Source organism: Nyctereutes procyonoides, unplaced genomic scaffold (assembly GCF_905146905.1).
Source record: "Nyctereutes procyonoides isolate TBG_1078 unplaced genomic scaffold, NYPRO_anot_genome, whole genome shotgun sequence".
Lineage (NCBI taxonomy): Eukaryota > Metazoa > Chordata > Mammalia > Carnivora > Canidae > Nyctereutes > Nyctereutes procyonoides.
In genome coordinates this window covers 24,832,419-24,852,524 of record NW_026575035.1, presented here as the reverse complement: position 1 = coordinate 24,852,524, position 20,106 = coordinate 24,832,419, and the positions used below count along the sequence as shown (strand labels likewise).

Genomic DNA, 20,106 nt, shown 5'->3' with positions numbered 1-20,106 from the left:
CCCCAAACTCAGAGTAGTTCTAATATTAAACCCTTTAATCCTGGAATATTCAAAAGAAATTGTTTTCTAAACTCAATCCTAAGAGATACAAGTATGGTCCTTGGGGGAAAAAAAAAACAAAAATAGGAGTCCGGAATTGATTCTCTGATCTTCGATCTGAAGACACTGGCCTCACTGCCAGTGCAAAATGGAACTCTGGGAGATTAGGGCATTCCATGGCAGAACAGCTAATACCTACAGTTGTGTGGATCAGGTGACTAAAGGTGGCAAGGTTTTAGAGATGGCACAGCTGTCCCTACTATCCCAATAAGTCTTTTTTCCCCAGCAGCCACAGCCTCTTTTCCCTCATCTGAGAAGATTAGTGTCATCTTGCCTGAGGTCCCCATCTCAACAAGTAGATCTTTTCAACAAGCTGATCCTTCTCAAGTGGTTCCCTTACTATTTACTTACAGACTCATCTCTACTTTCAAATCCCCAGATCCCAGAGGAGCTGAAAATCAAACCAAGGAGGAATTACAACTGCAAAATTTTGCATTTATTTTGGTAGCAATAGAGAAAATATATATGGGGATGGATCCAATAGGAGTTAGAAAAGGAAAGGCAAACATAATGGTAACTTGGGCCGATATTATCTGTATTGATACAATAATCAGAGACTCTAGATTGATTCAATGTTAACAGCTTGCTAAATTTATTGCTGGAAATTTGGACCTAACAGCCAACATCAAAAGAAAATAAAATGTCAAAATAAGATAAATGTCAAAATAAGATATTCTAGACCACAGGCAGGCAAACAATGGCCGGCAGGACGGATCCAGCCTTTACCTGTTTGTACAGTTGAAGTTGTACTGCAACACAGCCATACCATTCATTTATATTGTCTCACTTCTGTCTTGCTAGTTGAGTAGCATGGCTAGAAACCGTATCACCCACAAAGTCTTAAATATTTACAATGTGGCCCCTTCACACAAAGTTTGTCAACCGGTCTCTGTATCAAGGATTCTCAAATTGTGATCCACAGAACCTTGGGGGTGACTAGAACACTTTCAAGAGATCAGCAAAATCAAAACTATTTTCATAATAATACTAAGATATTTATCTTTTACACCTTGTTGACATTTGCACAGGTGATAAAATCGCTGACACCTTAACATAAAGATGATAGTGCCAAACTGTACTTTTGGGTTATTGTTTCCTTTACATCAAGGCCTCAAAGTGGGGAAAGGAGTCATCGTTTCCTTTACATCAAGGCACTCAGGTTTATTTTGGAATATACATGATGTATTAAGAATTATTACTATTGAATCCTGACCACTAAGTATGCACCATCCAGTGTGATGAGTACATATAAAGTAGTTCTGCCACTTATAGAAACATGTCTGTCTCACAGAAAAGTACTTGTACTTTTTTTGCTGTGTGTTGAATTTGCTACTTTTTTCATGCTCTACTATTTCTATTTGAAAAATGACAATCTTTGGTTATTTAGATTTGGATTTTCAATAGAACATTTCCTCAAAAATGACCAATGTGGGCTTATTACTTCAATGAACAACTAAGATAATTTATTACCAATGGTAAAATAGATTGTTTAAAAATAAATTAGAATTTTAGAAAACTTGAGGCACCTGGCTGGCTCAGTCAATAAAGTATGTGACTCTTGATCTTGGGGTCATGAGTTCAAGCCCTACAATGGGCACAAAAATTATTTAAAAACCAAAAAAAAAAAAAAAAAAAAACAAAAAAAAAAGTAGAAAACTTATACCTGCCACTATGAGCTTGAGAACTTTCTAGTACCTTAAGATATTTCTCATAAAACTGGTAGATGTGTGAACACATACAATTTTTCTGTCAATAAAATATGTCAGTATTTATAAGATATACATAACTCAGTGAACCAGTTTTTCAAATGACTAATTCATTGTGCTACAAAAATCATGCATGGGTAAAATAACCACTTAGAGTGGAAGACAGTTCAATAATATTAGCATAAACAGCATGAAAAATCCATCTGACAGTTTCATATTCCATATTGAAACTAATGTTTAAGAAATTATCATTTGCTGGATTTTGAATTAGTATCAAGGAAATATCCACAAGTATCTGAAAATTATATCTAAGTGAAAGGATGAATTTTTATCATAATCAAAAGATACTGCAATAGATTGGATACAGAAGCAGATATGAGAATCCATTAAGCCACAAATTAAAGAGATGTGCAAACATATAAAACGACACTCTTCTTTTCTTTTACAAAATAGTTTTTTTAAAGAACACATTTACTGATCCTTGGTCTTGAGGAAGGCATCCAAGGAATGATGGTGATAGGCATAGTGGAAGTGGTTCATTATTTATATCTTGGGTGGATCCATAGAATATGCCTTTCACCAAGGCATTAAGAAAGTTAACTTCAAAAAATTCTGTAGTGGTGCTCTGCAGGACAGGGATAGCAGAGGGAGATGAAATCACTGAAATTCAATGAATTTAATGGAAATGACAGGATTCTGGAGTGGTAGAGGTAAATTAGTGGCACTTAACCAAAGACATGAGGTGGTATATTACAGGCAGCAGAGTCAGAGCAGCAATCATAAGGTCTGACCCAGAAAAATCTTTGGCACTGGCTGTCCACAGGGCTATGACAGAATGGGATGATAAAGGATGATTAAACTTTTTTTTTTTAGCTGTTTTTTTAAAAACTCAGTATCTAGTGCTCAGAGAGCTGATTTAATTAAATAAAGAGAATCACCATCCCTTACCTAATCCCAAGATTTGAGTCAGTCACCAACTATAATGCCAAAGTTTTATAATGCTGCCTCCTTTATAGCCTTTGGCACAGAACCTATGCCTACTTTTCAGGCTGAGTGTGTATTCTGGGAAAGTAACCAATTTTGGGGGACTAAAGAATACTGGCTCTGAGGGGACTCTAATGCCACTGTGGTCCACCAGGAGATTACTGATAGCCATGTGATAAATGGAGTTTGGGTCCAGTGGGTCCCTTTACCAAAGACACATGATACATCCTTACATCTAGAATCTCTAGTGGAACAGACATAAAAGCAACTGTTGGAAACTCCTTGTTGGTTCCCTTCCTAAAACTACTATGATAAAGAAGTCAAGTAGAATCCCTAAAACAATCTCTCACTTCGTATAATTTCTGTAACATTCTTAGTCAACTTAAGTATGTGTCCTGTAGAAAACATACAAAAACAAGCGATGGATTCTCATAAATTTAATCAGGTAGTGACTCCAAGAAAACTGTTATTTCACATATGACTTCTTTGCTGGAGGAATCAACAAGGCACTATTATTCGACATGGAACTAATGATTTAGTGATTTCTTCCCTCTTCATATCTATAAGCATACACTATGGGCTGAGAAACTTTTTACAAAGGGGGAACAAAAAAGAGTAAAATGTAAGTGAGATGATCTGCAATACCTACTTAATTCTTCCAAAAGCAACCACAGGCAACAAATAGGTAAAGGAACAGGCATCTGTGTATTCAAATACAGCTGTATTTGAGTGGTAAGCACATTCTCACCAGCCAGTTTGTCAACCCCTAGTCAACTACAAGCAGCAGTAAGATTTTACCTATGGCAAGAGCAATACACTTCCAATGTCTTATCTCTGGATTATACCAGTTCTCCAGTCCTGTGTTAAAATCTAGTTGGCAGGGGATATTGATCTTCCTGCTATTCCTTAAGATATCAATACTAACCTGAGACAGGGGTGGGGAAAAACAGACATCATACTAATCCAATACATTTATGGCATTTGTGCTCCTTAGGCTGAGTAAAAAGGAAGCAGCAACTACCTGAGCTACCAAAGCAAGATACATGAGTGCCAGAGGATGAACAATAAAGTCCATGAATTCAGGACCTTGTCAGCACAGTGAAATTTCTAAGTATCCAATGGTCCAGTCAATGAATGTCCCCTCTAAAGTGAAGGGACAAGCTGTTTGTAGGTGAGCATCTCTGAAGTTTGGAGGCAATATATATAGTACATTTGGGCATGCTACTCTGACTCAGAAGTTTGGAGGCAATATATATAGTACATTTGGGCATGCTACTCCAACAAAATATGGCACAAGTACAAAAAGATCAAGATTCAGGTTCCCAAGGTATCTTCTACTGCTACATTGCCTCCTTTCTCTCCAACATGACTCTGATGCTAACTATGAGTGGAAAAAACTGGTAGGCCTGGTTTCATATGATTCTGCAAAATATACTGACACTATTCAAAAGTATAGTTGAGGTATTAGAGACCCAGTGGAGAGTGGCTCTAAAGAACAGTAGTGAAGGGAAATCGTCCCAGCAGGAATATGTCAAGCAGTATACTTGAAGTTACTTAGGAGGAGAAATGGTCAGGGCAAAGATTTGCAGTGATTCATGGAGACTGGCCAGCCAAGGTGTTGGCTAGATAGTGAGGGGTGGAAGAAACTGGACTGAAACCTGGTAGGAATATTTCTGGAAATGAAACATGGATCAGCCTCCTGAAATGTGCAGGGTAGGTAAGAATGAGGACATGTAAATTCTCTGAGTATACTATGTCTGACTATGAAGAATCTCTTAATAATCAGATGGGCAATCTGATTATTCTGTGACTACTCAACCAGTCCTATTCAAAAGGCTGACGAACAACTGTCCATACAGGCAGGAGGTGAGGTTACATATGGGCTCAGCAATATGGATTTCTATACATCTAGTAACCAGCAGTGAACTCGATACTGCTGTGCTTTTCTAGGAGACTCGCCAGCTACTGGATGGCAGGCTGATTACACTGGACCGCTTCTTCATAAAAAGGACAGTAATCTGTCTTCACAAGAATAGTCTATTATTCTCCATATACAATTACCTTCCATGCCCATATTATCTCTACAAGAACCATTCCTGAACATACAAGAAGGCTTATTCACTGTTACGATATTCTACTTGAACTGCTTCTGAACAAGGAATTTCATTGTGCAAAGATATGTAGCCATAGCCTCATGTCCATGAAGTCACTTATCTTACCTCGTATGCCAATCCTTAAAGCAGCTGGTTTGATACAACTGTGGATCAATGTATTAAGAACTCATTATAGTACCAGATGGGTGACTTTTTTTTTTTTAAGTAGGTTACAGGCCCAATGTGGGGCTTGAACTCATGACCCTGAGATCAAGACCTGAGCTGAGATCAAGAGTTGGATACTTAACCGACTGAGCCACTCAGGCACCTTGTAATTCTGAATGGCTAATGTAAAGAATACAGTACATGCCCTGAGCCAGACACTACTTTGTGAAACTAATTCCTCCACAGTTACAATATACAGGTTGGAGAACCAAGGATAAAAATTGGAATAACATACATCTTAACTAACTACAATCTAAATAAAAATTTGAAAAAGAAAAAAATTGGAGTAACTATTATTTCAATGAGCCAAGAGTGAAAATTTTGCTTCCTGTCCCTACAAATTTGGACTTCGCCAGTTTAGTTCCCCCCAAAAGAATTCCTTTACCAAGAGACACAACCAGGGTCCCATTCAACTGGAAGCTTAAACTATCACAGATACCTAGGGTTCATCACAGCACTAAATCAAAACACCAAGAAGGAAACTGCAGTATGTACTGATACAACTTAATTGTCAGTGGAAAACAGTTCCTACACTGTAACACAGAGGAATATGCCTAGAAGTCAGAAGCTTTTCTCGGCTGAGAAAACTCTTGGAACTGCCATGTCCACTGATAAACAGTCAAATGAGAAACCACAGCAACTATATTATAGGAGGAATCATTAATGGCAGTCTCTTCAGGTCAAGTAAAATCAGCTGAGGTAATGTCTAAGGTAAAAACAAAACAAAACAAAACAAAAAAAAAAAACAAACAGAAGGAAGCTGTAAATACCAACCAGAGGTACAAGACTGGTTATAGAAATAGAGACTACCAAATTAAGCCTATATATATGGATGAATTTTTTATCTTTATCCCCCTCTGTCAGTATCCTACTATGTAATAAGTGTTGTGACAATTGTAGTTAACCTTATATTTCAATACTTAACCTGCAGACTACCAAAGAGAGATTGAGTCTGTGCAGAAAGATAAATGAACAGGATGGCTACAATGACATAAGTTTGAATCTCACCTTTTGAAGAGGCTGAGACTATCTGAGGTGATATGAAAGACATAAGTTGAATCATGTCCAACAGAAACATGACATTTTAAGTGTCTCTATCTGGAAGTTCAATATGGGTAAAAGAGACATGAAGGATCCCTGAGTTGCAAATGTATATATAGTGCTAGACTATCATCATGCAGCCATTGCTCTCACCCCTCTTCTAGAATCTCATCTGCACTGTATTGCAGAGATGCATTATTTCCCCAAATCCCTTCTAATTCCAAGTTTGCCAATAAAAAGAACATGCACAAATCTGGAAACAGAAAAGCAGTCCAGGCTTACTCTCCAAAGGTATATGCAAACAGATGAAATTTCACAGGAGTTTCCTGTCAAGTAACTGAGAGCTACCCATTTTGTGTTGTAGAATGAGCCACATTACTGGAGCTTTGAAGAGACTCTTGATTGCTACAGCAGCTTTCCAGTGAACAACAAATAACTGTCAGCTTTGGTGGGTACTTCAGCATCTCTTTTCCTGATATTTCACCCAGAGCTTTCTTGGTTTTCAGCAGTCATTCCCTTGACCTGTTCTGTAAACATTCGTGCAGGCCCTAATTTCTGTATTAAATCCTCCAAGCCCCCCAGAATACATAGAGTTCCTATTTTTAAAACAGAAGGGGCGGTTTAATCAAATACCAATATATGAATATTACACAGCAGAGAGTCTACCACAAGAGACTACAGAAGCAGTAAGGCAAGAAACAGGTTAAAATATATAAGGTATACAAACCTATAAGTATAGTCACTCAGAAAAATTAATGATACAACTAATTGATAATGTTCCAGAAATTGTTCATTAGGTCATAAAACCCTCAGTGAAATTTTAAAAAGCAGAAATACTGATCAAAAAGTAGTAACATCAGGGGATCCCTGGGTGGCTAAGCGGTTTAGTGCCTGCCTTTGGCCCAGGGCATGATCCTGGAGTCCCGGGATCAAGTCCTGCATCAGGCTCCCTGCATGGAGCCTGCTTCTCCCTCTGCCTGTATCTCTGCCTCTCTCTCTCTCTTTCTCTGTATCTCTCATAAACAAATAAAATCTTTAAAAAAAAAAAAAAAAGGTAGTAACATCAGTCACAATATTAAACATGCAAAAAAAAAAAAAAAACAACCACAAAAAACTCACGACTGTATAAAAACCTGGAATTTAAAGACATTATCTTTTGAATAACACAGGGAATAACTGAAATTGTAGTATCAAGGAAGTAATAGTGCTGAAACATTTAGCCCCAATTTAGAATTTAGTCTTTACTAAGTAAGTAAGCACTGCTCAGATGAAACTGTTACCTTTCATACATACAATTTTAAAAAGAATGTTTCAACAAAAGAAATTAGGAAAAAAGACTTCAAATAAACCAAAAGAAGGAAATTAATGAATTAAAAAGGGAGCCCTTGAAAACATCTGAAATTTTCAAAAAAATCTTTCTCTGGAAATCCATGATACTCATCCATTTTTAAGCTTATGCAGTCTGTTACTTTTTAAATGTTTGAAAGAAATGCTAACTATAAAGTAAAAGGTTTTACTTTATAAAAATATCTCAATTACTATATTGCTAAGTAAGAAAATCAAGGTACTGTGATTACATATACAATTAAAACATGAATCACCAAAAAATAAAAAAACAAAATTTGAATCACCAATATTTTAATTTTATAATTACAGACTACAGTAATTCTTACCTTTTTGCTATCTGATCCTCAAGATGTTTAACTTTCTCTAATAACTCTTTCTCAACAGCTTCTTTCTCCAATTTAAACTCTTTTAGGGCAGTCTGAATAGCTTCTTCTTTTTCACAATTAAGCTTCTGAATTAACTGTTCTCTGTCTTGCTCCTTGCTCATGACAAACTTCTCTTTGTCCTTCTCAAGTTTCTGGATAATAGCTTCATACTTCTCTTCCTGTTGGGTGAGTTTTTCATCTTTTTGTTTTTCAAGAGCACTCAATTCTGCATCCAATTTACTCTGCAGTTCAGCTATTTCTTCTTTCAGGTTTTTTTCTATTTCAAATGCTTGCTGATGCAATGATGTTACTTTGTTTAATTCAGCTTTAAGCATATCAGATTCTTCTTCATGTCTACTAATTAACTCTGAAATGCACTGATCTTTTTCAATTGTCATTAAAGTTCTTAGCTCTGCCAAGCCCACCTGATAGTTTTCATTATTATCCTGAATCTTTTGGTTTAGTTTACTTATCTCAGTTCTCAAATTTTCTGTCTCTTGTTCAAGGAGAGATTTTAGGGTCTCCTTCTGCTGGGCTCTGCTTTCTTCTAGCAAAATTTTGATTTCATCAGTTTCTGCTTCCTTCAATGCAAGTTCAACCTCTAACTTACATCTCATGTCTGACAAATCAGAAACTTTGAGTTTTAATTCCTGTAGCTGTTGTTCTTTCTCCTGGATAACTGTGGCATGAGACTCTTGTATCTGGTCAATTCTTTGTTGATTTTCCTTTTTTAATTTCTCCAAAGACACTCTGTGGTCTGTCATAACTTTCTCAAACTCCTGTGTGTGCCTAAACTGCAGAGTGTCCTCTAACTCCTTTAGATGACTTTGCTCTAAGCACTGAAGTTCTGTCCGCAACAACTGCATCTTCTCATCATTTTCAACATGGAGCTTCTTTAAGTCTTCTAATACTATCTCTCGTGACTGTTTCAGTTCATTAATTTCACAATTTTGAGTGTGCATTATATTTTCCATTTCTAACAACTTCTGATCCTTTTCATTTTGCAAGCAGATGACAGCTTCTTTTTCATGTTTAACCAAAGCAAATTCATTATCTTTATTTTGTAAAACCTCCTCAAGGCATACCAAATCTCCTTTCAGCTTTTTAATTTTGTTTTCATTTTCTTCACTCTCCTTTATTAGTGCATCAAGCTTGCCTTCATATTCACTTTTTAGAGACTGCAGTTCTTTTTGATGTTTTTCACTTAGTGTTATTTCCAGAGAATATTTTACTTTTTCAATAATGTTTCTTATTTCTAATGCTGTACATTTTAAAGAATTTGAGAAGTCACACTGTTCTTTTTGTACAAATGTTCTGAAGTGGCAGAGGTCTTTCTTGATGGTTTGTATACTGAAATTCGAGTCTTGGGCAACAACTCGACATCTTTCCAATTGGACATTTAGAGAAGTATGATCTCCTAAATCCTCTTTACCACATATATTTGTATCCTGCATCCGTCTACTGTCTATTGCATTGATAACTGATGAATAAAGTGATTCCACCATCATTTCTGGACTCTGTGGATCACTTATAGGATTAGGAGATGATAAATTTTCTTCTATTACAAACTCATTTACAGCAGACATAAAATCTGATTCAGGACTTTCTGCTAATGAATCCAAGTCTAATGAAACTTGGTGAATAGTCTGTTCTATGTTTGGATGGGGGATAGTTTCAAAATCAAATGTATGTGCATCAATGCTATCTGGAGATAATTCTTCTAAGGGACACACTGCAGGACATAAGGGATCCTGAACAGTAAGTGGAGGAGGAGTTCTCGGTGAGGTAGTAGTTGCAATTCCTGTTGTACTTTCTATCCTTGGTGAGGAAGCCGACTGTGGGGATGTCTGACTTATGGATGCCTGAAAAAGAGAGGGACAGGCTTACAGAGCTGCAGCAACATAAATAAACATTTTATACTAATGAAGCAAACCACTTGAAAGAACTTAATTTGCCTTTTGTTCACTCAGTAGATCTGTAATGGTCTGTGACATTTCATCCAAACTTTGTGCTGCTTTTACCAAATTATGTAGAGCGAGTACATGCTGGTGAAGAGGTTCAAAGTCACAAAGTAAGGGAACCCTGAAACAGAATACAATCAAATTAGATTTGTGATTTCGTAATGAAAAGATGGATACCTACAACCAAATATTTCAATCTATGTGAAAAATAACCATGGTAATATCCGCTTTCAATCAATACCAGAAATAGCTTAAGAGGCCTAGATATAATCATTAAAGTGATAAATTAGCAATCTCCCACAGTATACGTGTCAGAGTAATTACTTGAAAAAAATCAGTTACATGTAAGCAATTAATTTCCTTTTACTTTATCTTCATTTTCTGATCATTTGCATATTCCCCAGAAACTTCCTAAAGCAGCATAGGAAAGCCAGCCTATCCTAAAATATTTCTATATTCTGGCATCTCCTAAGACTATCAGAGCTACTTTCCACAGCTCCAAAACAAAACATTTTAGGGTGGTAACTAAAGTTAAAAATACTAGTAACATTTACCTGAGGAATGGCTGAACTTCTGAAGGACAAAATGATTGCAGAAACTGTAAATCTTTCAATGAAATATCTGGAAGTTCACAGTCAAACTTTCGAGGCTTCTGAGTCTATACAAAAAACAAAACAAAACAAACAAAAAAAAACGTACAGGACAAATTTATAAATGTTTTTTTACTATAATTAATTTCAATATAAGAAAGAAGCAAAAATGCTATAAATTATCTACTGACATTTAAGAAATAGAATAAAATAAAAATGAAGAACTATTCACATATACTATTTTACTGAGTCTTAAATAACGGGGAACCATAGCTGTTTTGATCAACTGATGTGATCAACTGGTGATCAACTGATGTGACTGTTCCTCCTTTTCTCATCAGGTTTTTAAAAATGGGATGGCATCCTATCAACATTAAAGGAACCCAATTGTTTCACCAGCACATAGACTATTCCCAAATTTTTCCTTAACTTGTGACATGACCATGAAGATCTCTCTAGCCTTGGCCCTACGTCTATTCCTATCAATTAACTAACATGCGTTGTTGTTTTAAAACGGTAAAAAGGTTTTTCCTAGGTAACATTTCCTTCTTTGCCTTTCCCTTGACCTTTCCATTATATTTCCAAAAATACCTTTGTCAATTTCAGCTTCTTAAAAAGAAATGATCTGGTAAGTCCTACCATTTCTTTATAATACTGTCAAGAAATACAAATTTTAAAGTAACTCTGTTTCAATCATTACCTAAGTAGATTTAGAAATCAAGATGCTCTTCATTAAACAGGGGTCCTAAAGAAATGAGTGCGGGAAACCCTATTACATTAAAAAATACATACATTTAAAGCCCTAAGAAATCCTGCAGTAAAGAAACATGTTAGCTAAGTAATGCATCTGAAGAGAAAACAAAAAAACCTAACGCGCTTCCCAAACTTTTATGACCTGCAGAATCATTGGTTTCTCATGAAATAAAATGAATGATCCCCAGTAATTCTGGTTTAAAAACACAAACTTACTTTTCACAGTTTCAATGAAGGCCACCTGAAGAATCACCCTATTCTGATTTGTAAACAAAGGAATAAGACAAGAGTAAAGAGAATAAAAAGGGGGAGAGGACAGAAGGAAAAGAAAGGACAGGATGGGAGAGAGAAAGAAGGAGGGGAAAGATAAAGGGAATGAGAAGACGGCGAGAGACAAATACAAAATAATAAGAAAATCTACCAATTAACAGCTTACCAGTGTAGTGTGGCTTATCCTCCTATGTTATGAAAACTCTTGATCAAAAAATATGAATATATTTTCAAGTTTCATGACAACTGACTTTTAAAACCATTTTTATGTTGATAAAAAAACATTCTATGTTTCTAAAAATATCACTATTTCTCAAATAAAGGTTTGAAAACATAACAAAATTCAGTCATGGTTAAAAAATAAATACGTACACAAAAGGATGGGGGCCAGGAGTCCAATCCCCTAAACAGACGATTTCTTAAAAAGGACTTCCCTGTGTAAAGAAATTAGCAATATGGTTATTTTATATTGTATTTCAGGGGGAAAAAACTCTGGTTTTTGAAAAACAAATGAACAATTCTTCATATTTAAATTTTAACAATGGATTCAACTCTACAGACCTTAAAAGAAATGTTTTTCCAGATTTCAATGGTAACTAATATCACATACATGCTACATAACATACTCATATCTCCAAATAAAAACATTTTTCATTAAAAATAAATTTATTAGTGCATAACACTTACTAAATAATTTCCCAAAGGATTCCCTTTTTGACTTTTCAGCTTCATATAATCGCTTTCCATCTTTGACTAAAGCACCAGCCCACTAAGAGGAGGAAAGTTTATGTTAATATCACACACCAATTCATAAAGCTCATACACAATGAAAATAGAATTTAATTTCCATACCTCCCTGTAGTGTTTTATGAACATCTTTCTCCTTACAACCTCAACAACAGCTAAGCAGTACATCTGAGGAACTGTACTAAGAGCTTCAACAATTTTGACTCTTTCTAACAGTTCTATCACGAGGCGGAGCAAAGCTTGTAATTTCTCTCCATCTTGATCAGCATGAAGCATTACAAAGCAACACCACCTAGAGGATGGAATTGAGACACATAAACTCTATAAAAATGATCAAATCCCAAATTAATCAACCTATCAAGTATTTCAATATAATGATAAGGGAAAATTACTCCACTTCTTGGCAGTAACTAAAAAATCACTTCTAAACATCCAAAATTAGATGTAAGAGAAACCACTTACTTCAGTCTGACATGTAGGTTATTAGCTAGTTCTTGTTTGGCAGTGGTACACTTCTGTTTAATATCCAACAGTTTTCTATGATTTTGCAACATAATCATCAACTGATTTGCATGACTCAGGCACAAATCAGGTAATACAGATGCATCCTTCAAGTTTTCAGCTCTCATCTGATTAGCTAAAAATCCCTTTGAGAGAAAATATTTTAAAGAACATTAACTTTCATGAAAGATATCAACATTCATTTAAGAGAAAACCTTTGTTACATGAACTGTTCTAACTTTTAAACAAGATTTTAAAATCTACTATCTTGAATGTAGATATGTTCATTAAAAAGGATTGTTTTTAAGAAGTCTCTGCTCATCTAATTATTACATTTTCATGCAAGGGGGAAAAAAAAGAAACCCACTGGGAAGATAGAGTAATTTATCCAAGGACATACTTTAAAAGTCAAATTAGAACTAGAACCTCTGTATCTAGGCTCCTACTATACCATGGGTCAGTCAGAGCATGACATTAAGTAAAACATGGTCACTGATTTTAAGCCATGAAATAACTGACTTAATCTAACCAATGATATTCAAATTTTTTAAAAAAAATTTATTTATTTATGATAGTCACAGAGAGAAAGAGAGAGAGAGAGAGAGAGGCAGAGACACATGCAGAGGGAGAAGCAGGCTCCATGCACCGGGAGCCTGACGTGGGATTCGATCCTGGGTCTCCAGGACCGCGCCCTGGGCCAAAGGCAGGCGCTAAACCGCTGTGCCACCCGGGGTTCCCAACCAATGATATTCAATAGTACTTTGTACAATTCTCCAAATGAGTAACGACTGACTGTACTTTTTATTAAGAAGTCATTCCTCTCTCCAGTATTTCTTAACTATATTTTGTTCCACTATATATATGTATGTATACACACACATACACATACATGTATATATATACATGCTCATGTTTTTATATATGTGTATATACATGCTCATGTATGTATACACATACACACATACATGTGTGTATATGCTCATGTTGTTAGAACAATAACAACTTAAATATGCAATTTTACAATAACTTTTATTATTTGGTAGGAAAAATAGCTATTATATTTTTTCTTAGCTATCCTTACTTGTTTTCAAAGGTGAACTCTGCATCATTTTAAGAAGGGATTGTGTTTGGGCTATAAATTAAGTTAGACAGATGTGCCATATTTAAAATAAGGTAGTTTTATGTGCAAAACATTAAAAAAAACAAAAAACCCAAGAGCAAACACTTAAAAAAAAGGTACAAAGCCATCTTGATAAGCTTATTACTAAGTATTTTTATTGTATTTATAGGTTCTTTTTCCTACTCTGCTTACTAAACGGTTAGTGTGTTATAGAAGCTTTATGATTTGCATGTCTGTCTGACTGCCATACTTGCCACTGTAAATAATTATCTTTCTAGGAACTTAATATGGCCAGCAACATGTCTTCTAACTTTTTGGTAGTCCTCTCTCTCTTTCTGCTTTTGTGTCTTCCTAAATTTCAAGGAAATATTTAAATTTAAATGATGTGTGTTAAAGTCAAAATCACTTTTTATCTGAAAATAAGACAATTTCAACAGTAATTTTATAACTTACTTACCTTTGAATATGCTATACGCTCCACTGTGGCTATATTTTTTCTGACTTTAAAAATAACTTACTGCTTTTATCAACTGTGTTAAAACCTTACAAGTTTAACTACTTTCTACTGAATCCAAAAACAACAACAACAAAAAAAAAACCCACATAATCAATCCCCTCAAAATAAATTCTAGACCACTAATAATCTTCTGACAGGAAAAACATATACATGCAAATGTTGTTAAAAGAAAATATATAAATCTATTTTCAATAAAATAAATTCTCTATTTGTTAAGGCATTCTTAGTATAATATTTAGACTAAGTAGAAAAATTCCTTAGAGGTACAATCCTCTTAAAATAAGTCATAGAAATGAAAATCACAGGGAATATAGCCAACAATATTGTAATAATGTTATGGTGACAGATGGTGATTACATTTATCACAGTAAGCACTGAGTAATGTATAGAATTGTTCAGTCACTATATTGTAGACCTAAAACTAATGTTAACACTATGTCAACTGTACTTCAATTTTAAAAAGTTTAAGTAAAATTTCCTTGATGTCACATAGTATTAATTTTTTTATGTGTAAATATGAGGATTGATAGCTACATGATGTTTAAGTTTAAAAGAAAATTACATGGCTGACTGAGTGATGAGGGAAGGCAGAACTTAAGCTATACTATATCCTAATTCCGAATTTCACTAGGTTATCTAGTAAGAATTAAATAATCATGACTATATTTGAAAGAAATGTAACTTGTTAGTTGTATACTACAGTATTTACAACTCCCCTCAAGCTGTATTTTGTTAACTTTTGGTTTAGGAAGCAGATTCCTGTTGTTTTCTTATTTTGCTGACAATCTTTAAAGATAAGAAGATTACTAGAAAAATGATACACAGTGAATAAATTTTCAGGGCTCCAGTGTTAATGTAGCTTCACAGATAGGTTGAAGTTTCTCTGTCAGGCCAGGCAGAAGGGTCTATAATGTCCTCAGAAGTGTTGTGGTTAAAAAAATTTTTTTTCTCTTAAAGCTGCCTGAACTGGTCATTATCATATAAGATATTTAGGCAATAAATCTCCTTCCATTGTCTTTTCCCTTTTTTTTTGAGAGAGACTGTGTGAGAGAGTTTGAGAGAACAAATGGGGTAGGGGAAGAAGCAGAGGAAAAGGGAGAGAGAATCTTAAGCAGGCTCCATGCTCAGTCTGGAGCCTGATGCGGGGCTCCGTATCACAACCCTAAGATCATGGCCTCAGCTGAGATTAAGTCATAGGTTCTTCAGACTGAGTGACCCAGGCATCTCTTTTCTCTTTTCTATAAGACTGGCTAGAAGATTTAATTGCTATGTAGGTAGAAGAAACCACACAAAATTGTATTTATGTAAGATCTAAAATCAACTCCTCAAATCAATTAATCTGAATTTATCTACTTTCACCCACCACATTCTGAAGGAAATACTGATAAAAATATCTGCAATGGAAAAAAATATTAGCTGTAACAAAACTAACAGATGAGATATCTGCAAATAATAAATGTGAAAGATTCCAGACCAGATTAAAGAGAAGTCTAATTTCACTAACCCAAGTTTTCAATATACATACATGTGTATGTGTATATATGTAGGTATGTATAGCTACATATATATACATATATTTTTTTTTTTGAAAGAGAGAGAGGGAGAGAGAGTGGGGGACAGAGAGAGGGGGAGAAAGAATCTTAAGCAAGCTCCGTGCCCACCATGACCTGAGCAGAAATCCAGAGCTAGACCCTTAACCAACTGAGCCATCCAGGTGTCCCTCATTCTAGAAGTATTGACTGTGTACCTACTACAGTTCAGAAACCGTGATAAGGCATTGTGAATAGGGCAATGAGGAAGAGACACTTGAGTCCTGCTGATTAGAGCTATATTCTTTTGTTGTTAATCTCTACACTCAATGTGGGGCTCAAATTCACAACCCCAAGATCAAAAGCCACATGCTCTTCCCACTGAGCCAGCCAGGTGCCCCGAAGCTTATATTCTTAAAGAAATCGCATTAAAAAAATAATAATCACTTCAATGTAATTATAATATAGGATAAGTACAACATGCTAAGAGAAAATAAATCTGATCTGATTAAGACTGCAAAATCTGAGAAAGCTTGTCTGTGGAAGCAATGTCTCAGTTAAAATCTTTGCCGCTTTACATCTCTTGGCAGCCAAACACATAAATATAGGATTGAAAGGTTGTTCCAACAGCCACATACCAAACCTAACTTCAATAGGATATCGTTTGTCTCTCATGAGCCCATTTAGAATTACATTATAACCAGTTTCTCTCAGAGCCATTCACTCAGGCAAGCCCTGGTGACAATTTTTATCTTAGGGCCTCCATTGATGTCTATTTTACAGTATTATTCTGAATATTTAATAGTTATGATGTCTAAAAGTTAAATTCTATGAGCTACCGCAGCTTAAAACATTAGCAAAAGCTGCAAATAAAGCAGGGGGAAAGAAGATGGTTAGACAGGGTGCTTCAATGATCACAGGACACCAAAAATTAGTCTTCAAATTTTCACAGGAACAGAGCAGGACATGTCTACTAAATTTTTTTCAGTTTGGTTTCAAGAAAGTTTAAGGGTCAGCTCTGCTCTATTTTTTAAAGAAAATTAAAAAATACCAGAAGCCCCTTCATCACAGCAACTACACTTCCAGAAAAATGACTTATCCTCATATTACACAACTCCATTTGCTGAATTGAATATAGATAAGGATAACAACAGCATATTTTTTAAAAAAATACAACCAAATGTTAAATCACTCAGTGTAGTCCCCTGACTGTAGTAGTATTACATCTACTTACACACACACACTCACACACACCCTAAGAGATTTGACAGAGCAAAGGAGAGAAAATAGATTATCTTAAGATTAGAAAACTGGAAGTCCCAGTTTATTTACAGAAACAGCTATAAAGAAATCTGAAGATTTTAAAGGAATGATGAGTTCATAAAATATGAAAAAAAGACCAATAAATCTGACTAGATCAAAATTTAAAATTTGTATTACAATCTTTGTAACACTATCAACAAAGAGATAGTATCTGTGGGACACCTGGGTGGCTTACTCAGTTAAGCGTCTGCCTTTGGCTCAGGTCATGATCCCTGGATGCTGAGACTGAGTCCCGCATTGGGCTCCCTGATCGGTGGGAGCCTGCTTCTCCTTCTACCTCACTTGTGCTCTCTCTCACTCTGTCAAATAAATAAAATCTTAAAAAAGAGAGAGAGATAGTATCTGTATTATTTACAATACACAAAGGATTATCCAGACTATAATAAATTCTTACAGAAACATTAGGATAAAAAAATTGGCAAATGACATTTCAGAGGAAATAGATGGCAAACACTGATATAAAGTAAACTGTTCTCAATTAATGAGAAGAGTGTTGACAGATTTTTCCTTTACGGAGGATATATTATTACACATTACTAATTAATATTTAAAATCCACAAACACCCTAATTCAGCAATTCCATTACAGTGATTGTCCCTAAAGAAATACTAGGCCATGTACATAAAGATAGAAATGTACTGGCATATTAGAAAAACGTTTGTAACAAGAAAACCTGGAAGCAACCTAAATGACCATCAAAAGAAGTCTTGTTAAATTAATTATGTTTGATTCATTCTATTGAGGGTTTTGTCAAAGAAACAACAAAAACATCAGGAATTCAGAGCTATCTCATGTAATGGTAAACTATAATTTAATGGTTATGTCGACCAAGCTTCCTGTGGCATTCCTGTTACTAGAGACCTAAGAAAGCAGTGAAGGACAAGGGCCAGGACCTAGGAGGTGGAAGAAACCTGGGGAGGCCAGTTAAGCAACCAGCATCGCTTTCTCTAGAGACAAGTGTGGATTCTTGAAGAGCAGCCCAAGGCTAAGAATTAAAAAAAAAAAAAAAAAAAAGGCAATCCTTTGACATCCTCAAGGAGCTAACAAATAAAAAAAACTGGAGATCAGTGCCAACCAAAGGAAGACAATGGAACACATTTTGTATTAGTATCCCAAAAAGCTATATTCTATGGAGTAAAATTTACAAAAAGTAGACAGGCCATCACAAAGACTGGAAGACCAATTTTCAATCACCTAAATTCCTAAAATTGAATTAAAATGATAGAAGTTTGTAAGAGCCCTTACCATATGAAAACAAATTTTCTCCAAAAGTGTTATCTTAAGCTTTGTATTTCCTTGGCCTTTCTGATAAAAAATAATTAGGCACACGAAAAGGCGAAACCACAAGAATGAAAACTATAGGAATAGCCACACGCACACACACACAGGCACAAGTAATAGGCTTAACAGAGACTTTTAAATTACTACATGGCTAATGTGATCAAAGAGATGATGGATGAGACTATCTTGTTAGATAAATTGAAACTATATAAACAAAGAATCAAATTAAAATTGCAGAGCTAAAAAAATAAAAACTATCAATCAATAAATGAGTTTTTATTTTTATTTTCTTAAAGATTTATTTATTCATGAGAGACACAGATTGAGAGGAGAGGCAGAGACATAGGCAGAGGGAGAAGCAGGCTCCTAGCAGGGAGCCCGATGCGGAACTCAATCCCGGATCCGGGGATCACGACCTGAGCTAAAGCTGAGCCTCCCAGGAGTCCCAATAAATGAGTTTTTAATAACAGCTATTCACAGCTAGAAAAAAAATAATCTGCAATGATGGGGAATAAAGGAAACAAGGGTAAAAAGAATAAGATGAAAGGTCTAATATATATATAATTGGAATCAATGAAGGAGAAGGAAAAGAGTAAGGCAAAGGCAAAATCTGAAGAGAAACTGGAATTTTCCAAGATATGCCATTAAGCCACAGTAGTACTACAATCCCAATGCAGGAGAAATACAAAGAAAACTACATCTTGTATTATAGTAAAAACTGTTAAAAACCAAACCAAAGGGCAGCCCCGGTGGTGCAGAGGTTTAGCGCCGCCTGCAGCCCAGGAGAACCAGGATCGAGTCCCGCGTTGGGCTCCCTGCATGCAGCCTGCTTCCCCTCTGCCTGTGTCTCTGCCTGTCTCTCTCTCTCTCTCTGTGTCTCTATGAATAAATAAATAAAATCTTTAAAAAAAAACAAAAAAGAACAAAGGGATGCCTGGGTGGCTCAGCAGCTGAATGTCTGCCTTCGGCTCAGGGCAGGATCCTATCTGGGATGCTTCTCCCTCTGCCTGTGTTTCTGCCTCTCTCTCTCTCTCTATCTCTCACGAATAAATAAATCTTTAAAAAATAAATAAATATAAATAAAATAAATAAAAACCAAACCAAAGGCAATGTGCTAAAGGAAATCACTGACAGCCTAGATTCTATATCCAGAGAAAATATCCTTAAGAAATAAAAGGTGATTTAGGGATGCCTGGGTAGCTCAGCGGTTTGGCGCCTGCCTTCGGCCCAGGGCATGATCCTGGAGACCTGGAATCGAGTCCCACTTCAGGCTCCCTGCATGGAGCCTGATTCTCTCTCTCTGCCTGTGTTTCTGCCTCTCTCTCTGTATCTCTCATTAATAAATAAATAAAATCTTAAAAAAAACATGCTTTTAAAAAAAGAAAGAAAAGGTGATTTAGAGAGATTTTCAAATGACAAAAACTAAATTTGCAACTAAAGGATACTATCGTTTTAATGCATATCAAACTTAGAAGGATGCATGTGTAACATAAAAGGGAAAAAGCTGATATGGAAAACAGAATAATAAGTAATTATTATTTTTTTTACGATTTTATTTATTTATTTGAGAGAGAGAGCACAAGTAGGGGGATTAGCAGAGAGAGAGGAAGCAGCAGACTCCCCACTGAGCAGGAAGCCCAATGTGAGGCTCGAT

The 20,106-nt window shown here is 35.5% G+C and overlaps 1 protein-coding gene across 2 annotated transcripts in view; it reads right to left on the bottom strand.

Annotated features, from left to right (window-relative positions):
• Positions 1 to 20,106, bottom strand: part of RB1CC1 (RB1 inducible coiled-coil 1) — a 98,461-nt gene that overhangs the window by 26,431 nt on the left and 51,924 nt on the right. For both annotated transcript variants that reach the window (XM_055318232.1, XM_055318231.1), the window contains exons 9-15: positions 12,644 to 12,828; positions 12,287 to 12,473; positions 12,122 to 12,203; positions 11,807 to 11,868; positions 10,376 to 10,479; positions 9,816 to 9,942; positions 7,822 to 9,722 (exon numbers count right to left, since the gene is read on the bottom strand). In XM_055318232.1, the coding sequence (XP_055174207.1) occupies positions 7,822 to 9,722; positions 9,816 to 9,942; positions 10,376 to 10,479; positions 11,807 to 11,868; positions 12,122 to 12,203; positions 12,287 to 12,473; positions 12,644 to 12,828 (2,648 nt within the window). The remainder of the gene's footprint in view (positions 1 to 7,821; positions 9,723 to 9,815; positions 9,943 to 10,375; positions 10,480 to 11,806; positions 11,869 to 12,121; positions 12,204 to 12,286; positions 12,474 to 12,643; positions 12,829 to 20,106) is intronic.